We start from the raw sequence: 19,711 nt of genomic DNA, 5'->3' as shown, positions 1-19,711 counted from the left end.
TAATAACATGAACTGGACACAATCTAGAATCACCTACCCAACACGTGGGCAGCACCATTCATCCCCTAGGCTAGGGTCTGAATAAAAAGGAAGAAAGTAAGCTGAGCTGCCATCACTCCCTGCTTCCTCACTTCAGAGGCGTTGAACCAATTGCATCATGCCTTTTCTGCCATGACTGGACCCTCACACTATGAGCCTAAGTAAACCCTTTCTTCCTGAAGTTGCTTTTGGCAGGCAGTTTGTCATACAACCAAGTTCTACAATGACCTAGAGAAAATGAGCTGTGACCTCATCTCCCCTCAGAGATCTTTAATACAAACACACACATATACCAGCTACTGCAGAAGGGAGGGGAGGTAGCCACACGTTGTGGACCAGTAACTAAGTCTGCTTATTCATTATTTATTTTTAAAATATATTTAAACAGCAGCAATCACTTCCAAAATGCAAAAAAATTACAATTTTTAGAATAAAATTATAATGTTTATAATGCAGGTCAGAAAGAATCAAAGGTACAACTGAGAAACACGCAGCACTGAAGGCAGCTGAGAAAGCCAAGGCCCGCTAATCTGGGGACCAATTGACGAGGTCACAATTTGTGAAGTTCCCACCCCCAGATCATGCCCCCCCAGCTTCCCATTGGTGGAACCAGTGTCCTCTGAGTGACAGAAGGAAAAGTGGAAAAGAGATGGCCTTCTGAAGGGGATCCCCCAAACCCAGTCCCTCCATCAGCCAGGGACCTGCTAATCGACCTCCTCCATGTTGCTGTACGTGGGGGCTGGGCGGTCCACAGGGGGGGCGAAGCGTTCAGGGGCTGTCCGCGTGGGGGCCACCTCGGGGGCCTGGCCAGGGCCTAGTCCCTGCAACAGAATACGAGGACAGGGGTTGGGGGTTGCCCAGCATACTGCCTGGCATCCCGGGGGTGCTGGCTCAGAGCCCCGGCACCCAAGGGAGGGCCCCTAGGCAGGCGCAGACAGCAGCGGCGTTTAGACAGAGAGACGAGATCGGGCCTGAATGCTCACTTTATTAACACTTTAAATACAGGAAATAGTTCCAGCAGGGCCAAGCCCTAGGACAAGGGTCAGAGGAACAGACAACTGGATGGACACATACCCTAGGATACTTTGCCCCTGAAGAGGCTGCAGTTCCCACAAGTCTCCCACCAGATACATACACTGAGGCCCAGAGCCTAGAGTTGTTCCCCACCACAAAGGTAGGCATGGCCTGGTGAGCAGGCAGGTAGGCCAGCTCACAGGAGGTGCCTGCAGGTGAGCTCATCTCCAGCGACTCTGAGATACCAGAGGATAGAATACGTTGAGCACAAGGGCCACCAAAGCCGCCACGGTACCCAGGACAAAGTATCGGAGGCAGCCCTCGTCTGGTGTGGTAGGGCCACGTGGTGGGGGCCCCACCCAGTCTTGGGGCCCCCAAGGACCCAGAGGCCCAGGCCCCTCGGGCACCATCTCCTCCTCGGCCTCGAGCTCCTGCCAAATCCGGGAAGCCTATGGTATGTGGAAAGGGCCATCAGCACCCAGAGGACGGGAGGCCCCAGTTTCCCTGAGACCCCTAGCCAAGACAGTCACATCAAGGTGACCAGGCCTAAGCCCCCACATTCCAGATCAAGCAGCAGGGAGGTAGGTATGTAGCCAGCATGGAGGTTTCTAAACTGAGAACATTAGGATATGAAAATTCTAACAGCCTTTGACTTCCTCTAGGCAGCTTTTAATCCACATTTAACTTTTCACAGGCAAGGGAGTAGAGTTACCTGGTCAGATTTTAGTTCAGGCTTCCCAAAGAAGGGACCAGCTCACAGAGGCTAAGCAGCCAACCTCATGGCAATTTCCTCAGGATTACCCATGCCCAGATCCTGACCGCTCTGTTGTGTCTGTGAGCCTGACAGCAAGGTCTCAAGGGAGTACAGGGAACGAAGTACAGGGAAGGCTGATGGTAGAGAGAGCAGAGTGGCTGTGCTCACGAACCCCTGGAACCCTGTCAGCAACCGAGACCCAAGAGCACGAAGGTTCAGTAGGGAGAGTTGCTCTCACAGAAAGTGTGACCACACTGGCGGTGACAGCCATCTCTGACAGGGATATCTTGAGTGTACGCCAGAACACAAGGGTAATCACCAATGAGGGTCTCTAGGGTGGCATGTGGAGAATGTGGGGGAGAGCTGGGAGAAGTGAGGGTTAGTCTGCTTATAGTAGCATGCCTGCTGAGGTTCAGGGCAGTTCTTGGATGTGGATTTTGTGCGCACCGGTGGCAGCATGTTTATTTATTTATACCTTTGACTGTGTTCCTAAGGTGTCTTCTAGAATGCCCCTGGGCGAGGCCCGAATGTCAAGGAACCCCATCTCTGAATTCTGCAGGCTTGTAGAGGAAAGAGAGCTATATTCCCAGCCCTGTCCACCAACTAGACTGTCAAGCCGCCCCCATGCCTCACCTGGCTGGCAGCAGCTTCGGCTGCAGGGCCTAGGTCTGGGTGGTGTTCAGAGTGACCTGCCCTGGGGGGTCTCTCCACAGGAGAGTTCCGCCGACGGTAGAAGAGGACATAGGCATAACGTGTCACGACCTGGCTCTCGTCTACAGTTGACACTGTGCTGTCATCAAACAAGCGCCAGCCTATAGCAGGGTGGGAAGAATATGAACACGGCCTGTACCACCACCCCACCACCTAGCCTGCTGGTTGTGTGTGCCCTCACCCACGTCACTGCGCTGGCTACTGCGATCGTTGGGCAGGCGTGCACAGGCAGTGTAGTGGCCACCAATCATGCCTCCGTAATGGTTGATGACAGCATACAGGTCGTAGCTAGGCAACTGCTCCTCTTTCTGGCCGATACAGAACTTGCTCAAGTCCAGGTTCCTGCAGTCCCAGTCAGAGAAGGGTGAGGCAATTAGTATGCCCCTGGGCCCCAAGCCCTGTCCAGGGTTCACTCAGTGCTCACCGAACAGGGAACTCCACCAAATCATTGATCTTGTCACGCCAAATGAAACTACGGAAGGAGAAGCGCTTCAGCTGCACAATGAGCACATTGGGCAGCCTCCACAGCAGCAGCTGTTTGGAGGCCTCGCGATGTTGTTTGCACTGTGGGCAGTACCTGCAGGGACAGAAGAGTCAGAACCACAAGTTTCCCTCCAGCCTGCACCACCACCAGTTTGCTGCCTCATCCTCACCAGGCTTCCTCAGGTGCCAGCACTTCAGGCCGAGTAAAGAGGTTGAGGCACTGGTCCAGGGTGAAGTGGCCAGCACGAGCAGCCTCACCAGCAGAGCCTGGATCTTCGGCACACTCCAGCTCCTTGGAGGCTACTAACACAAACTCCTGGAGGCGTTCATTGTTCCGCCACACAAGAGCCAGGCTGCAATCATCACCTAGGTCTAATGGTGTCTCCCCTGGAGGTGAGCAGAGACAGTGGTCACCCAGCTGTGCGGAGCAGCCAGCCCAAGCTACCCCACAACTTCCACCCACAGCATCAGACACCTTTGTCCTCAAGCCGCTGCTCTCGGTTTGATGCATCAATTTTATAGATGAAAAACTGGGGTGTGTGTGTATTCATGGCTTCACTTGAGTGTTGGTACCCAGGCACAGCAGCTAAGACGAAGCAGGACAATCAGTGCTTATCTGTCCACTACGGTCTAAATAACCTTCCCCAATGTTTTCCTGCAACACCCAAAGCATTTCAACAGAGCTTACCTTCAGGCCGGGACACCCTCTCACCAGCAAGTAATGAACAACCTTCAATAGGCCCACTGGCCAGCATCTCAGAAGAAATTCCACTGGTGCTAGCTATAGGACACCGATCAGAGGGTGCCCATACACGGGGAGCCTCTGTATCCCCCTCAGCCACGGGAGTCACCAACTGGAGCTCAGAAGGCTGGATCGGCTCTCTCTCACTATCTCCAGCCTCCAGAGAGCTAGCTGAAAGCAATGTGGTACATCCAGGGCTCTGTGATTCCAAGGCCATTCGGCCAGGCTGGAAGGGTGGTTGGAACACACTCACGGAGTATCTACAAGCAGACAACAAGGCAATAAGAATTCTGACCTGTTGTCCGACACCTGAGCACCTCTGCTCCCTGCCCACACTAGTCCTCTGAGCTCTTACCGGGCATAACCTTCTAGTAGCTGAGCAAGACGGGCATAAGTGAGGCGTGAGGCAGGTACACTGACCAGGAAGGGGTAGCCAATGTTCTCAGGGCGGCAGAGGCCTTTGTGGTCAGGCCAATGGGTTTTCTGGCAGAACCTGGAAGGAAGGAGTGGTAAGACTAGGGCCTTACACCTAAGTCTGAAGCCCTGGGGACTAGGTATGCCAGCCCTGTCCCCCAGTGCCTGATAAAATGGACAAATGGGGGAGGGCTTAAAATATGTGCTGCTGTGTGGAAAGGACAGGATGGCAAGTGTCAGGTGGAGAAAATGGGAGGGGCGAGGCCATAGGGTTCCTCACTGGTTGCAGTAGCCCACGCGGTAGCAACGGGTACAACGCTTCAGTTTTTCGTCCTCTGATTGCTGCTTCCGCTGGCAGGCTGCACACTTGGAGATAGGGATGCTGGGTACCTGGGGGCGCTAGGGTGAGTCATCTGGCTCAGTAAAGCATTAAAGGCAGGAGTGACCAGCACCCACCAGGGCCCCGTGGCACCAGGTTGGCCCCCACTTACCTGCTGCACCTCTAGCACCACTACCCGCTCCTTAGCCAACTCTGAGGACAGCAGCTCAAAGCAGAGGAGCACGTCAGTTGGGGACACAGAGTCCAGTGAGTGGGAGGGCAAGAAAACACGGTGAAAACGATTCTTGATTACCTAGAGATAAACACACAGATGCCAGGTGATAAGCCCTTTCTCTAGGTCTGCTTCACAGCACCATGAAGGGCTTGGTCATGCACTGAAATCTACTGGGACAGGGAAGAAAAGGACCTGTGGTCTTAAAGAGGAATATACCCGCCCAGTGGCAGAGAGTACATTGGAGTACCTGAGAGACAAAACCTGGGCAAGAGTCAACTACATGGACCATACTGAGGGCCTCTACCCCTACGAGAACTAGCAAGTCCCTGATAAGACTATGAGGTGTTATTAGGGAAGGTCCACATTCAAATAGCCTCTTCCACACTCATACTCCAAGAAAAAATGGGAGCTGCTGGGTTAAAAAGGCGGTGGTGGCACAGGCCTTTAATCCCAGCACTCAGGAGGAAGACAGGTGGATCTTTGTGAGATCAAGATCAGCCTGGCCTACAAGACAGGCACCAAAGCTACACAGAGAAACCCTGTCTCGGAAAACAAAAACAAAAGTCAGGCAGTGGTGGCACGCACCTTTTATCCCAGCATTTAGGAAACAGAAGCAGGTGAATCTCGGGTGAGTTCAAGGCCAGTCTGGAACTACAAAGTTCCAGGACAGCCAATGCTATACAAATGGAAACCGTCTCAAAAAAACCAAAAATGAAAAAAATAATGGAGAAAATGGCCTGATAATCCTGCCCAAGCTCAAGCTCTGCCAAAGCTCCTTATCCCTGGGAAGAGGCACCTCAGAGGGGAATAAACTAATGCTGGTTGAGAACTCAGGATCCTATGTAACACAGCCCAAGGCCTGGTCTCAATAAACACCTACAACGGGCCGGGCGGTGGTGGCGCACGCCTTTAATCCCAGCACTCGGGAGGCAGAGGCAGGCAGATCTCTGTGAGTTCGAGACCAGCCTGGTCTACAGAGCTAGTTCCAGGACAGGCTCCAAAGACACAGAGAAACCCTGTCTCGAAAAAACAACAAAAAAAAAACACCTACAACCTAAGTTTCTGCAGAAGTATTTACATTCATATACACATCTTTAGATACCATTAATAGTACATGTCTGTCTGTCCTTCAATACATATATGGGGCTGGAGGAATGGAGGAATAGCTCAGTAGTTAAGAGCACTGGCTGCTCTCTAAGATCTTGGTGGGATGGGGAATGGGGGGTCTATTCCTAGCACATACATGGCAGCTCACAACCGTTGGTAATTCCAGTTCCAGGAGGTTCAACACTGTATCGCCTGGCTTCTATGGGCACCAGTCACACAACATGGTACACACATACATGAATACAAGTAGGCAAAACACTCATAAAATACTGAAAAAAAAAAAAAACTTAGATAGCCACACATGCAGAAACTTGGTAAAGAGATATACCTCAGCCAGGCGCAGGTTCTCAGGCTTCACATGGACACTCTGAGACAGGGAATCCAAAACTTCACTTGCGCTGGAGTTCTCCTTGCTAACACTCACCAGAAACTTTGGCAACAAAGGTAAAGTTAGTGGGGGCAAAGGAGAGTCACGTTTTTCTAGGATGGCCCAGAGGGAAGAGGCTCATTACTCACCTTGATGGGTTTGCTGTGGGGTTCCCGAGCAAAATAAAAGATGGGGAGAACCTTTTGCTTTTGTGGTAAGGGCACCGGCAGATAAAGGAACGGGTCAAAAGTGATGGAGACCTGTGGACACAAAGGTGACACTAGGGTGTCACAAGGGATCGAGATGCTCATTATTCCTGGAGAGCCTGATGCAGGCTCACTGATGGTCCTCAGGGCTCCCTCAGCCAGTCAGCAAACTCCCAGTCAGAGAGAGCACTAGGCTGAGCAAGGGGGCCCACCAACGCCCCTCCTCAGGCACGATTCCTTTTCTGGCAGCTTAGCCAACCCAAGCTTCCCTTCACCTGTATCCCACATACCTTTCCAACCTGACCCACAACTTCGTCACACCTTACTTATCTTTGCAACACCACACCTATCCATCCACATCTCCCCCCTGCTCCAACTTCAGGAAGCCTACCCTGCTGATTCCTCAGGACCACACAGAACCTTAGGCCTCTCTGCCACCTTCCTTCCCCAAATGTTGCCCAGTACTCCCTAAAAATTCACAACTCAATCTAACCAAACCAGCCTAACTAACTAGGGTGTCTCTCTCTAGGGGAGTCTACCGCACCTTGGCACACACAGGGCACACGAGCTTCGACTTGTACTGGCCCTGAAACAGGTCCACAATGAATGAGTCGTTCCTCATCTTGTGCCGCTGCCATGCTTCCTCAGCCACCACCTGAGAAAAAAATGGTGAGAACTGAGGAGACCTAAGAGCTGCGCCACCCAAACCCCACCCTACAACCCCACTTTGACTGACCTCATCAGGACGCCCATCTGAGTCCACAGTCTCTGTGTAGGGCTTGTTTTGGATCCGATTCAGGTCCTCATGCAGCCCATCCAACAAGAAAGCCATGAACTCTTGGGCGTCATGCTGTGCATAGCCTGTGAACTGGCTGGCCTTGCTTGCCACAATGGCCTGAATGGGGAGGTCAAAGTGTTAAGGAGAAATCTTAATACCCATTCACCAGGCCCCTCACTAGCTAGCCCCCCGAATCCTCTCTAAACAAGACTGAGAATAATCACAAATCACCTTTAGCTTAGAGGGCTGAAAGGCTTGATGAGTGCCCTTCCATAGGGCCCGGAGCAGCACAGCAAAGCCAATGGCCAGCCGCCCACCAGTCCCCAGTGGGTTATTGTAGTTAATTTCAGCTTCAAAGGATCGATCTAGAACAGTCAAGCAAAGGTGTGAGAGACAAAGGTTCCTCTTCTGCCTGTGCCCCAGGCTCCTGGGCAAAGACCTCACCGTGGAAGAAGTCACGAAGTTCCCGAGTATTGGACAGAGACTGAATGACGCTATTCATGAAGCAGGTGTTCCCTAAATTGACAAGGCCAGTAAATCCTGGCGGACACACCTTCTTCTCTTCCTCTTCCTCCTCCTCCACACTATCTCCACTCACCGGACTGTGAGGCATTGGAGGCACCATACATGTGGGTTTGGGCTGTGGGAGCAAAGGAAACATGACAGAGCAGCCCTGATACCCCCGGCCTCATTATTTTTATTAGTTTCTTCCTTCCTTCCTTTCCTTCCTCTCCTTCCTTCCTTCCTTTCTTTCTTTGAGACGGGGTTTCTCTACATGATAGCACTGGCTGTCCTGAACTCGCTTTGTAGACCAGGCTGGCCTCAAATTCCCAGAGATCCTCTTGCCTCTGCCTCCTGAGTGATAGGATTAAAGGTGTACCCCACTACCACCCATCTTCCAGCCTGATTCTTGGCCCTTCCCAGCCTAAGATTCTCACCGAGGCTAAGTGTGGTTCTGGCTTTGGAGCTACGTGCTCCAAGGGGGTTCGGGCCACCACCCCATCCAGCCCCGTGTTCTCAGATCGAGCCTTGGGTTTTTCCTTCTCCACCGCCCTGGCTTCCTCCTGGCCTGTGAGGGAGTGGGGGGCACCTCCTGGAGGGGTTGAATCCAAAGGGGTTGGACCTGTCGGCACGGCAACCTTTGCACCACCCACTGCACCTTAAAAAGGGGGAATGAGAGGGCTGGTGGTTAGCAGCATGTGTGACGGGGGTCCTGATTGGCAGGGTGGGGGCAATGAAGGGAGCTCGTGTGCAGACCTCGTGTAGCCGGGGCCTCCAGTCCCCCCCAGCGCTGACTCTGCCGCTTCCGGAGACAGATATCAATGCGAGAGGCCGTGAAACAGAACGTACACTGCTCTGGCTCAATCAGGTTCCTGTCAGGGAAAAGCTGAGTTCAGAGACTTGAGACGAAGCAGGTGCCAAGCTAAACAAGCCAGAGAAATGGAAACCCAAGTGACAGTAGCAGTAGTGGGGCTGGGCACCACCAACCTGAGCTTCACCTGCCAGCGGAAGATGGTGTGGGGCCCACAGCCTGGATGCAACCTCAGGAAATTTCCATCCCTGCAGAGGCAGAGCAGGGAAGGGAAAGGACAAAAGAAAACACTTTAAGTCGGGCAGGGGGGGTCACACACCTTTAATTCCAGCACTTGGGAGGCAGAGAGAGGCGGATCTCCGTCAGTTCGAGGCCAGCCTAGTCAATAAGAGTTAATTCCAGGGCAGGTTCCAAAGCTAGAGAAACCCTGTCTCAAAAACAAAAACAAAAACCAACAACAACAACAACAACAAAAGGGGGCTGGAGAGATGGCTCAGCGGTTAAGAGCATTGCCTGCTCTTCCAAGGGTCCTGAGTTCAATTCCCAGCAACCACATGGTGGCTCACAACCATCTGTAATGAGGTCTGGTGCCCTCTTCTGGCCTGCAGGCATACACACAGACAGAATGTTGTATACATAATAAATAAATAAATATTAAAAAAAACAACAACAACAACAAAAAAACCAGCCAGGCGGTGGCAGCACAAGCCTTTAATCCCAGCACTTGGGAGGCAGAGGCAGGTGGATCTCTGTGAGTTCGAGACCAGCCTGGTCTACAAGAGCTAGTTCCAAGACAGGCTTGAAAAGCTACAGAGAAACCCTGTCTCTAAAAACCAACCAACCAATCAAACAAATAACAACAACAACAACAACAACAAAAAAAAAAAAACGCTTGAAACATATCCCCACCTGAGACCATTGTCCCAGCCCCAGTAACACACCTGGTCTGGAAGATGAGTGTGAAGTCCTGTTCTCGGAAAAGCACTCGCGAAGTGTCCCTGCAGATCTCCTTCACATACACGTGCACCACCACTGAGTCCGGCCCCTTTTCATACGAGTCGTTCTTGACAAATGCCAGGTTCACCATGGACTCTGGGTCTATATTGAGACCATGACTCAGGGTCACCAATCCAAGACAAATTCCAGCCTGTTACTACACTCCTCCCTACCCACCATCAACCTCGCAACCCAACCTGGGGTCTGTCTGGCCAATCCCGATTTTACCATCCACCAAAGCTGCAGAATCTGCTCCTACTGCCATCTCCTCTTTGACATGGTCATCCTTCTCAGGGTCTCTGCTCCGGACCATGACTGGGGAGACTGGGTCATTACTGGGGGACACTGTCTTCTCTCTTGTCAAGAGGCCTAAATTCTTCTCTGAGCCCAGGAGACTGGTTTGAGGGTTTAGTGGTGGTACATGGAGCTGCTCCTCAACCTCAACCTAATCACGCGTGCGCACGCACAAAAAAAAAGAAAAAAAGGGGCAAGATTTAGCCCTGGGTCTGGCAGGTGGCACCCACTCTAGTCCACATTCCTTCCCCAGTCCCCAAATAGGCACCTAACTCTCACCTGGGTGGCTGGGTCAGAAGACAGAAAGGGTGGAGCATCACCTTGGGGACCAGGGCCATCCCTGGACCCTTCCCCTTCTGGCCCTCTGTGGAGATGCACAGCCCTCTTGGCGCTGGGCCCTGCCTGTGCCCCAGAGCCAGTTCCTGAGCCTACCTCACCACGGCCCTGGGCCCGTTTCTGGTTTCGGGCTTCCTGTTTAGCTCTGCGGGGCTCAGAGCCTGGCTCCAGGGCAATGGGAGGCAGCTCTTGTCCATTCTCCTGACACCGCAACCCTGGCACCAGCTCTTGGGTCCCTAAAGGTTTCTTCTGCCAAAGATACAACAGTTAGACCCTGTTGAATACACTAGGCATCCCCAAGGCCCACACACTCAATTGGAACTTACCAGGAGAGAGGGCCAGGTGAGCAGAGGCACCTTCTTGGGTAGTGCCAACTGTAGGAGACCCCCCTTCCGAGCCTGCACTTTGGTGCAAGAACTTTGTATTTCCGCAAAGAAGACACCGCCCCATTGCCGACCATCTGGAAAGAGAGTAGCAACAGTGACCTGAGGTGGGGGATACTAGAGAATGCAAAAGGAAACATTGTACGAAGGGCAGAGGGACATACCTGGAAGCCGCACCACACAGTCTGTGTCTGTGAAAGCAGCATCTACTTCCTCCAGACGCAGAGGACCCGATCCTACTCGCAGCTTGACAATCACTTCATCCGCACTTTGTCTCCAATCAAGCAACAATTCTATATGGAGAATGGCAAAGGGTTCAGAGGGGTCACTGCTAATGGCAACACACAGGTTAAAAAGCCAAACCAAGCCGGGCGGTGGTGGCGCACGCCTTTAATCCCAGCACTCGGGAGGCAGAGGCAGGTGGATCTCTGTGAGTTTGAGGCCAGCCTGGTCTACAGAGCTAGTTCCAGGACAGGCTCCAAAGCCACAGAGAAACCCTGTCTCGAAAAACCAAAAAAGCCAAACCTACTGCTCGGATGGGAGCTAAATTCTCCTTCCCCTCAAATCGCGCTGAAAAGCCCCATTCATTACTCACCCTCTTTGGTCTGCTCCTTTCGAGGAGTAGACACTGGCAACAAAAGGAAAAACAGACAATAATGAGGAGCCAGATCCAAGACCCCACCGTCTGGATCTTAGCCAAGCTCCTCAGGCTTAAGGCTGAGGCTTCATCCAACTTGCAATGGGTCTTTTTCTCAGCATCAAGCCATGATAAAGGAGGGAGGAACAGACCCCTAAATTGCATGTCCAGAGACAAGGGAAGAAGCAGCCACGAGAATCTGGAAATGCCACGCCTACCTTTCCTAGGATCTCCATCTTTGCTCTCCTGGTTTGCGAGATCCTTCTGTTTCTTCTTACTAGTGGCCTCCTCCAATCCTGGGGGCCCTCTCCTTGGGCCTGTAGCACTGGCCCCGCCAGACATCTTGAGCCGCTTGGTAGCCAGCCAGAGTGCCCCAGGGTCGGCAACAGCGTCTGGGTCAGGGCTGCGGCGCTTTCTTCCCGGCCCAGCTATCTTGGCAACTCTTTGTAGCCAAATCCTTCAGCAAGGAACCAACAGCCTAATGAAAATAGACCACGATTCACTGCCAAAGTCAATTTGCTCCCTGCCTATGACCAGGACTCTGCAATTCAGGACACTCTTGACCCTAAATGGCAGTATCTTGTCACCATCTGAGGCAGCCTTGTATACTCTGAAGCTACCCTATGAGGAAATAAATAATTCATGTAGCAGCAACTGCTTCAGGCCACACCTCCTGACTGTCTCCAAAAGATCCACAATGCTGGACAGTGCACTAAGGAAGTGCGAGGTCAAGGCAGTCACGGCCTGGGACCAGGCTCACCCTCTGGACAGGAGCCATGGCTCCAACCCACAAGACCAGCACTCTGAGAAGAGCGCTTGCTCCCTCCTTCACTCTCACTGGCTGCTTAGTCACCACCAGGCAAGCAGAAGGTGAAGGAGGAAGGCAGGAGAGGCGGAGACCATCAAGTAGTTGTAGAAAGGCCAGGCTCTATAGCTGAAAATGGACCCACCCCAGATGCTGCCACAGCCCTAAAACGGTCCTGCTCGGCTCCCTGCTCCTCCTTCTGAAACTACACGGGCTTATTGTGTATTTCTCTCCCCAGCTCCAAAGAAGAGTGGACTCAAGTGTTGAGACACGATGGTGGGCATCCAGCATGACACTGAAACAGACACTGCCCTATTTCCAGGTTCCTTCACTCATCAGCTTTGATACACAGAGGCCTAATCAGTTTCCCACCTGTGTGTGGATTCTGGATTTCTACATCCAAAATGAAGTTCTCAAAACCAGAGACTGAAGCGAGAGTGGAGAGATGAACCGCAGACCTAGGACCCCTAGCATCCTCAAGCCCGGCTTGCTCAGCCAGAAGAGATGCATCTATGCTCCCTTGGGGAAGATGGGATGATAAAAATACCCTTGTACAGTCAGAGAGCTGAACTGAATCTTGAGTGACAGCCAGCCGTCCAGGCCTGAGGGCAGAACACCCGCCGTTTCCTCCTTACACCTAGGCCCTATTCACAGGTAGAGTTCCTTCCCCGTGCTCGGAGGGCGTCGAGGCGGGAGAGAGACTATCCAAAGATCCCAGCTGGTCGGAAAGGCTGCAGAGTTACTGACCACAGACCAACGCCCCATCTAGGCTGCTACCCGACTCCAACCTCCGAATCCCAGGCCTGCCACCACCTCCTCCAGGAAGCCACCCTCGCTCTAGTCCTCTTAAAAACAGAGAGGCCGGCCACGGGTGTAGCATAACGGCTCAGTCGGCATCGGTGGGCCCCGCACAGCGCGGGGCTCGAGATGTCGGGGCGTGCACGGCCCATGACCTTGAACAGGCCGCCACAGGCCAACGCCGCGGCCTTCCCGCTGGGGCCGAACCGGCGACTTGCGGCCCGCAGCACTCACCGAGCGAGCCCGCCGCCACCAGCCCTCTTCGGGCCCTGGCAACCCGCTCTCGATTCCGGTTCCGGCGTCGGGTCGGTTCCGGTTCCGGCGCGCCCCTCCCCCGTCCCGGCTCCGCCGCCGCCGCTTCAGCCGCTTGTTTTGTTTCGACTTCTAGATATGGCTATGGGAGGCGGAGTGGGAAGCTGGTGACGCACTTCCGGCAAGAGTGGGGACCGAAATGAAGGGCAGCTCTGGGGAGGGCCGGAAAGAAAGAAGAGGGGTTCCGGTGCTTTGGCCTTCGCTTAGAGTCCTACTGATGACAATGTATAGCGGTCCTCCACCCCTCCCATCAAAGGCCCGACAACACAGTGAAGGTTCACACTGGTTTATTGAAAGCACTTGCTAGCCAAAAGCTCTTTAATTAAAGTGTGGACAAACACGCGTGTGGAACAGTGCTTGGGGACGAGGCTAGGCCCGGGGGAGTGGTCACTGGCAGGTGTTGTAAATCTGGACCTGCAGGTTGATGGCCTGGAGCACGCTGCGCATCCTGGCTTCCAGCCCATCCAGCTGGGCCGCCTTGCCCTCCAGTTTCCGTTCATTCTCTTCATAGGTGCCCTCCAGTTCTAGAAGAGTCAAGGCACAGTTTAGGTCTTTCTCCCACAATCCCACCTCTCTAGCTTCTGCCCACTCGGGTTCCTACCCTGTAGCCGCTGCAGCTTGTCCTGAGCAGCTTGCAACAGGTCCCGTGCCTCATCCCGCAATTGTTCTGCCCTGGCTTGTGCAGCCAGCACACCCTCGGCCTTCCTCTCAGCCAGCGCCCTCACGGTTTGGTACTGGTCATCTACTTGTTCCCGCAGTTGCTGCAGATGGAAAATGCAGGGTCGGTATGCTAGTACAGCGGAGTCCCAACTACACTACCCATACTCCCTCAGAACAGCTTTGCCTCATCTCACCTTTTCAGCCTCCCTGGCACGGCTCTGAGCACTGCCGGCTGTTTCTTCAGCTGTAGATGCTGCCAGGCTATTTCCTGCCCGTTTCAGTTTCAGGGCCTCCAGGAGAGCATCCAGTTGCCGAGCCCGTTCACTTGCAGAGTTCAGCGACTGCTCTGCACCTGCCATCTTCTCCTGGACCTGTCACAGAGGGGCCTAGGTTTAAACAGATCTTAAACAGATCCGCTTTTAGTCCCCAGCAAGGGAGAGGGAAAGGCAGGTTGATCTCTGTGAGCTCCAGGTCAGCCAGGGCTACACAGTGAGACCCTGCCTCAAACAAAACAAAACAGATACATAGTATATATGTCCATAACCTTGTCCCACTGATGTCCTAGGGAGACCACACCTGGTGCAGGGTCTGTTCTGTGTTCTGTGTGTCAGCCACTGCTCCCCGGATGGCACCCTGAGCAGCGCCCTGTGCCCTCTGAGCCTCCTCCAGTGCTGCCTGTACAGTCTCTGCCTTCTGTTTCTCACCCTCAGCCCGGCTCCTGAGGAAAAGGGGAGATCAGGGTCTGCAGGTATCAGGACCAGGTTTCAGGAATGGGGGTCAGGGTTGGGGTCAGACCGTGCCCGCTGTGCATCTTGGAGTAGCTGCTCAGCCCGACGCACGTCGCCCATAGTATGTGCCAGGATTGTGTCCACATCTGCCAGGCTTCGGACACGTTCTGCAATCTCACTTGCTAGGTGCTGGATCTGCTCAGGCGAGGCTGGGATGGAGAGCTCCAGCACGCGCGTGGCTACCATTTCAATACTGTCAGGATCAGCTCCCTCCTCTATGGAGACACAGGCAAGGGCCAACATGAGCCTGGGAACATCATCCTGCTATGTGGGTTCTCATACTGCACATGCCGTAGGAGTTTGCTAAAACGCATATAAGGATGTAAACAAAGGACAGGGACAACGTAAAGGGCAGAGACTTAGGGACATTGACTAGATAGGGACTCAGGGGCCAGACACAGGGTCAAAAACATGTCCATTGCAGACCCTGAGACTCAAGTACACACAGACACAAGGAAAACAACCATATGGCCTGGGCCACAAGGGAGGCTCACGGCTGAGGAAGTCCTTCACACTCTGGATAAGTTCTCGAAGCTCGTGGTTGGCCTGCTCCACTTGGCCCCTAGAAGCATTAGCCTTGTCCAGAGCTGCCTGTGCCCGCTGCTGTGCCTCCTCTGCCTGCCGACGAGTCTCAGACACTCGGCTGAGGATGCCACCACCTTCTACCAGTGCCCGCTGCAGCTCTGTCTGTGTGTGCCGAGCCCGGCCCAGTGCCAGATCGGCTGTGGCTGCTGCCCCACTGCAACCGAGGCCACCACAACGGGGCTGCCCATCCTCATCCCGACATCCGGCACCCCCACAAGGGCTGGTAGCACAGGGTGCATCTCCGGGTGCCCCACACACCTGCCAGGTACAAAACAAATCAAGGTTCCGTGGGAAGACTACCTGTACCAACCTATCCCACCCCTTTCCTGTACCTTACCAGTTCATTTATGCCAGTCAGGCTCAGGGTCTGGGTGAATGTAGAGAGCTGCCCCAGTGCCTGCTGGTTAGCTAAGTGTTTGCGCCTGAAGTTTTCTTTTTGGGCGCCCATGAGCGCTTCTGTCCGATGCCGGGTATCTGCTGAATTGCTCACTGGGCTGGGTACTGCAAAGGTGGAGGTGTTGGCACGGCGTTCTGCTTCTGTAGACTGGCTGTGGGCATTTCGGATGCTGTCATAGGCTCCTACGTGGGATCAGAGGGGTCAGTCAGCTGAACCACGACCCTGACCCACCTGCCTAGTTAACCGACAACTAACCTAAGAAATTTGAATGTTTGAGGATATCCAGATGCTGGTCAAGCTGCCGCAGTGTGAGGTTAAGCGCAAGCCCATCTCTTTCCAGACCACTGAGCGCATGGTTGGCATTGAAGTTCTCATCCTGAACATCTGTTAGCTCTGCTTCTACCTGAGTCAGGCGCTCGGTGGTCTTCCCAATTTCATGGCTATATCAATAGGGGGCAGGTTCAAAGAGGCTTCACTCCCGATCTTCTGGACCTTTGCTCCACCCCACCACATGTATTTAGTTAGTTAGTTATTATTATTTAGTTATTTAGTTAGTTTTTTTTGAAGCAGGATTTCCTCTGTGTTTAGCCCTCGCTGTCCTAGAACTCACTTTGTAGACCAGGCTGGCCTCAAATTTACATAGATCTGCCTCCCTCTGCCTCCAGAATGCTGGGATTAAAGGAGTCCACCACTACCACCCGGCCCCACCATATTTATTTAGCTCCATCCATACCGCAGTCCCTCCGTGGCCTCTACAAGCTTTGCAGTAGAGGCAGCTGAGGCATTTCGGGCACCCACGATGGCCTGGACCATGCCCAGCTTCCCTTGTATATTCAAAAAGCTGCTCTCAAAGGCACCCAGCACACCCGTCTGCTGCAACTCCTGTGCCCACTGCTCCAGCCGTCGTGTACGAGCAGCCAAGTCCTGTACAACCCGATCCCAATCTCCAAAACATGCATGGCATGGATGACAAGCAGGAAAAACACCCGAGAAGCCACGGGCACACTGGTCACAGCGCACGCCAGACACGCCTGGGCGGCAGCTACAATGGCCTGTGGAGCGGTGACACTGAGGTTTGTCTATTCCTCTGGGATCACAATCACAAGCTGCAGAAAAAGACAAGCCACAGTATTAGGGCCCTTGTGATGCACACCGAGGCAGTCTTTATCCACTCTGTCTCTCCAGATTTCTCACCACGGCACTGCAGGCCAGGGTCTCCCCAGTGGAGCTCTTGACACTCAGAGCAAGTCCTCCCACCAAAGCCGGCATGACAGTGGCACTGCCCTGTGAACTAGGGTACAAACACAGCAAGGCTCAGAGTCTCTACCAAAAGTCGTGCCTGGGAGGCAGTTAACTGACTCCCCATACCCAGATATCTCCAGGATTCCATACCTCATTGCAGGTGGGGCCTCTGGCCCTGGTTGGGTGGCAAGCACAAGGCTGGCAGCCACGGCCACTGGTGAAGTTCCAAAAGTTGGGGGCACAATGATCACAACTAAGGCCTTGGACATGGGGGAGGCATGGGCACTGCCCACTGCTTGGGTCACAGTGGCACTGGTCAGTAGATGGGCACTGCTGGGGATTTGTGCCCAGAGGATTGCAGGTACAGCCTGGGCAAGCCAAGACAGATACAGCAATGAAGAGAAGCTATCTCCAGCAGAACCCGCCCCAACCATCTCTCCCCATATCCATACTCACGGTGACAGCTCTGTCGGGCTGCTTGCCCATGGAAGCCAGGTTTGCAATGGCCACATTGGGGCCCCTCTGTGTGGTGTAAACAACGCAAGCACTGTCCTGTGTGGGGATCACAGGCTTCAGGGTCCATGGGGTCAATGTTTCCATTGCACTCGCACAGTTGGCACCTGCCACCTGGCTTTGATGGGTCTCCAAAGTGCCCGGGGGCACAAGCTTCGCATCGAAGTCCTGTCATCAGTCAAGAGGAAACTATGAGTGTTGAGCTGAGCTACCTCACCCTGATCCCATACCTGTGCGCCCTACCCACTCACCGGTGTAACCAGATCGGCAGTGGCACACAATTTGCTGGGAGTATCCATCCCGGTGGCAAGAAGTGGCAAAGTGCCGCTGGCTCCCAGGGCCCTCAGGGCAGGGACAAGGTCGGCACTGGCCTCCATAGGGCAGCCGTGGGTCCCCATGAAAGCCAGCAATGCATCTGCAGGGAAATGAAGGTTAGCCACAGGCAGCCTGCCCAGCCACCAACCACTCACACCTGCACTAGGCTCACCTTTCACAGTGCTCGCCCCCGGTGTAATCACGACAGCCCAGGCAAGCGCCTGTACGGGTATCACATTCATCTGCATGCCCATTGCAGGCACACGGTCGGCAATTAGGGAATCCCCACTGGCCACGTTGACAGTGGTCACAGTGAAGACCAAAGGCACCAGTTCGGCAGGGACATTGTCCACTAGTCCCATCACATAGGGCACTGAGTGACCCATCAGGGCTACACTGGCAGGCTGGGGATAAGGTAGAGACGGTCAGGGTGGGAAAGGTGAGGAATGATAGAAAAATCAAGGAACCCCCAACCTAAAAGTATAGGATTCAAGGTGGAGTCGATGAAGGACGAAGCAAAGAAAGGGAAGAGGGAGTCTTGACGCTGGAAAGGAAAGAGAAGAGGAGAGACAAGGAGATAGACAAATACCTTGACAACCTGCTGGGCCAAAGCCATAATAGCCAGTGGCACAGACGTGACAGCGGCGTCCAACCACTCCAGGCTTGCACAGGCACTGGCCACCATGAGGGTTGCACTCAGAACTCAGGGAGCCTTGAGGGTCACACTGACATGCTGTGAGAAGAGAAAGAGCAGATTAGGCTAAGTTCCCACCTCTGCCTACCAATTCGTGTCAAGATTACACTTACGTAAGGCACCATTGTAGATCAAGGAGGACAGACTGATGAGGAGGGGGGCACAGGCCTCAGACAGAGGGGTCTTGCTGGGCATCAGACCTTCCTCATGGCAACGGTAGCGTTCAAAGGTGGTACGGCGCTCTAGGGCAGCAGCGTCACCCCCACTAAACATCTCTAGTACCAAGACATGGGGCTGCAGCACCAGCTGAAGAGACGCAAGAATGCAGCTCACATAGGATCGCATCAGTACTGTCAGAGAGCTTGACTTAGCGCTGCCATTAACCTGTTCTCTCTCTCTCTCTCTTCCTCTCTCTCTCTCTCTCCTCTTGGTTTTTCGAAACCAAGGTTTCTCTGGGTAGCTCTGGAGCCTGTCCCAGGCTGGCTTCGAACTCACAGAGATCCACCTGCTTCCACCTCCTGAGTGCTGAGATTAAAGGTGTGCGCCATCCCCCTTGACCCCCCCTTCCCGCTGGACTGCCTATCACAAGACCCTCCTAATCATCACCACCATCACAGTGTCCACCCCAGAGGCCCCGCCTTCTTGGCTGATATGAGCGAGAGGGGTATGTTACCGAGTCAATGAGTAGTCCAGACCCAGAGTAGGAGCTTTCAGGATGGGCACGTCCCCCGGTTCGCAGCAGCTTCAGATTCAGCTTGTAGGAGATAGCAGGCTCAAGGCAGACCGGTCTGGGAAACACTAAAACCCTGGGGATGGGGAGGACAGAGACAACACAAGATGCCACTCAGGGTCCGTGCAACCATCATCCTGGGCCTTTTATTTATTTAATTTTGTTGTTGTTGTTTTTGATTTGTTTTTTCGAGACAGGGTTTCTCTCTGTAACAGCTCTGGGTATCCTGGAACTCACTCTGTAGACAGGTGGGCTCGAATTCACAGAGATCTAATCCTGGGTCTTAGATACTGCCACTCATAGCAATCAAACTTACTGACCAAGGCAGAGGCTACAGCTGAACCAGACTAGGACAACCTGCTGAGGCCCTGACAGGGAATCTGGACAGAAGAATCCCATAAATGTGACTTTCTGGAATCATACATCCATACAGACCAATATCACTGAAAATACAGAACCTGGCATCCACCTGTCTCCTGACATGGCAATTTGTCAGTTTTTTGTTTGTTTACTTGGTTGATTTTTGTTTCTGTTTTTTTTTTGTTTTTGTTTTGCTTTTTTTTCTTTTTGGTGGGGCGGGTTTTGAGACGAGGTCTCGCTGTGTTTCTCTGGCTGTCCTGGAATTCACTCTGTAGACCAGGCTGGCCTTGAACTCACAGAGATCCACCTGCCTCCCTAAATGCTGTGATTAAAGGAGTGCCACCACTGCCCGGCTCAGGTTTTTTTATTTGTTTTTTTTTTTTTT

General features: G+C 53.4%; 2 protein-coding genes across 10 annotated transcripts in view; both read right to left on the bottom strand.

Annotated features, from left to right (window-relative positions):
* Window positions 1–382: 382 nt before the first annotated feature.
* On the bottom strand, window positions 383–13,119 carry Usp19 (ubiquitin specific peptidase 19). 8 transcript variants are annotated; one of them, XM_005347914.3, is made up of 27 exons: window positions 12,965–13,119; window positions 11,346–11,605; window positions 11,086–11,118; window positions 10,655–10,783; window positions 10,434–10,567; window positions 10,051–10,356; window positions 9,706–9,922; window positions 9,423–9,579; window positions 8,658–8,729; window positions 8,427–8,542; window positions 8,108–8,328; window positions 7,614–7,809; window positions 7,401–7,534; window positions 7,128–7,286; window positions 6,936–7,046; window positions 6,335–6,445; window positions 6,147–6,248; window positions 4,649–4,789; window positions 4,438–4,556; window positions 4,099–4,236; window positions 3,690–4,003; window positions 3,477–3,587; window positions 3,172–3,388; window positions 2,943–3,095; window positions 2,700–2,860; window positions 2,441–2,619; window positions 383–860 (listed from the first exon to the last, which is right to left on the bottom strand). In XM_005347914.3, the coding sequence occupies exons 2-27, from the start codon at window positions 11,467–11,469 to the stop codon at window positions 744–746; spliced, it is 3,972 nt and encodes a 1,323-aa protein (XP_005347971.1). In that variant the 5' UTR covers window positions 11,470–11,605; window positions 12,965–13,119; the 3' UTR covers window positions 383–743. The 8 variants fall into 8 exon arrangements, with proteins under 8 accessions (XP_005347971.1, XP_005347974.1, XP_005347972.1 ...); XM_005347917.3 differs by having other exon boundaries at window positions 8,108–8,322; XM_005347915.3 differs by having other exon boundaries at window positions 10,051–10,353.
* A 195-nt stretch (window positions 13,120–13,314) lies between these two features.
* Lamb2 (laminin subunit beta 2) overlaps window positions 13,315–19,711 on the bottom strand; it is a 14,340-nt gene continuing 7,943 nt past the window's right edge. For both annotated transcript variants that reach the window (XM_005347910.2, XM_005347909.2), the window contains exons 17-33: window positions 18,910–19,042; window positions 18,350–18,542; window positions 18,132–18,275; window positions 17,715–17,946; window positions 17,479–17,642; window positions 17,171–17,395; window positions 16,865–17,082; window positions 16,667–16,763; window positions 16,206–16,578; window positions 15,728–15,912; window positions 15,413–15,654; window positions 14,985–15,333; window positions 14,498–14,705; window positions 14,279–14,420; window positions 13,897–14,073; window positions 13,644–13,803; window positions 13,315–13,566 (exon numbers count right to left, since the gene is read on the bottom strand). In XM_005347910.2, the coding sequence (XP_005347967.1) occupies window positions 13,430–13,566; window positions 13,644–13,803; window positions 13,897–14,073; window positions 14,279–14,420; window positions 14,498–14,705; window positions 14,985–15,333; window positions 15,413–15,654; window positions 15,728–15,912; window positions 16,206–16,578; window positions 16,667–16,763; window positions 16,865–17,082; window positions 17,171–17,395; window positions 17,479–17,642; window positions 17,715–17,946; window positions 18,132–18,275; window positions 18,350–18,542; window positions 18,910–19,042 (3,379 nt within the window). In that variant the 3' untranslated portion in view covers window positions 13,315–13,429. The remainder of the gene's footprint in view (window positions 13,567–13,643; window positions 13,804–13,896; window positions 14,074–14,278; window positions 14,421–14,497; window positions 14,706–14,984; window positions 15,334–15,412; window positions 15,655–15,727; window positions 15,913–16,205; window positions 16,579–16,666; window positions 16,764–16,864; window positions 17,083–17,170; window positions 17,396–17,478; window positions 17,643–17,714; window positions 17,947–18,131; window positions 18,276–18,349; window positions 18,543–18,909; window positions 19,043–19,711) is intronic.

The sequence above is a fragment of the Microtus ochrogaster genome, chromosome 5 (genome assembly GCF_000317375.1).
Source record: "Microtus ochrogaster isolate Prairie Vole_2 chromosome 5, MicOch1.0, whole genome shotgun sequence".
Classification (NCBI taxonomy): domain Eukaryota; kingdom Metazoa; phylum Chordata; class Mammalia; order Rodentia; family Cricetidae; genus Microtus; species Microtus ochrogaster.
This window is presented reverse-complemented; position numbering and strand designations above follow the sequence as displayed.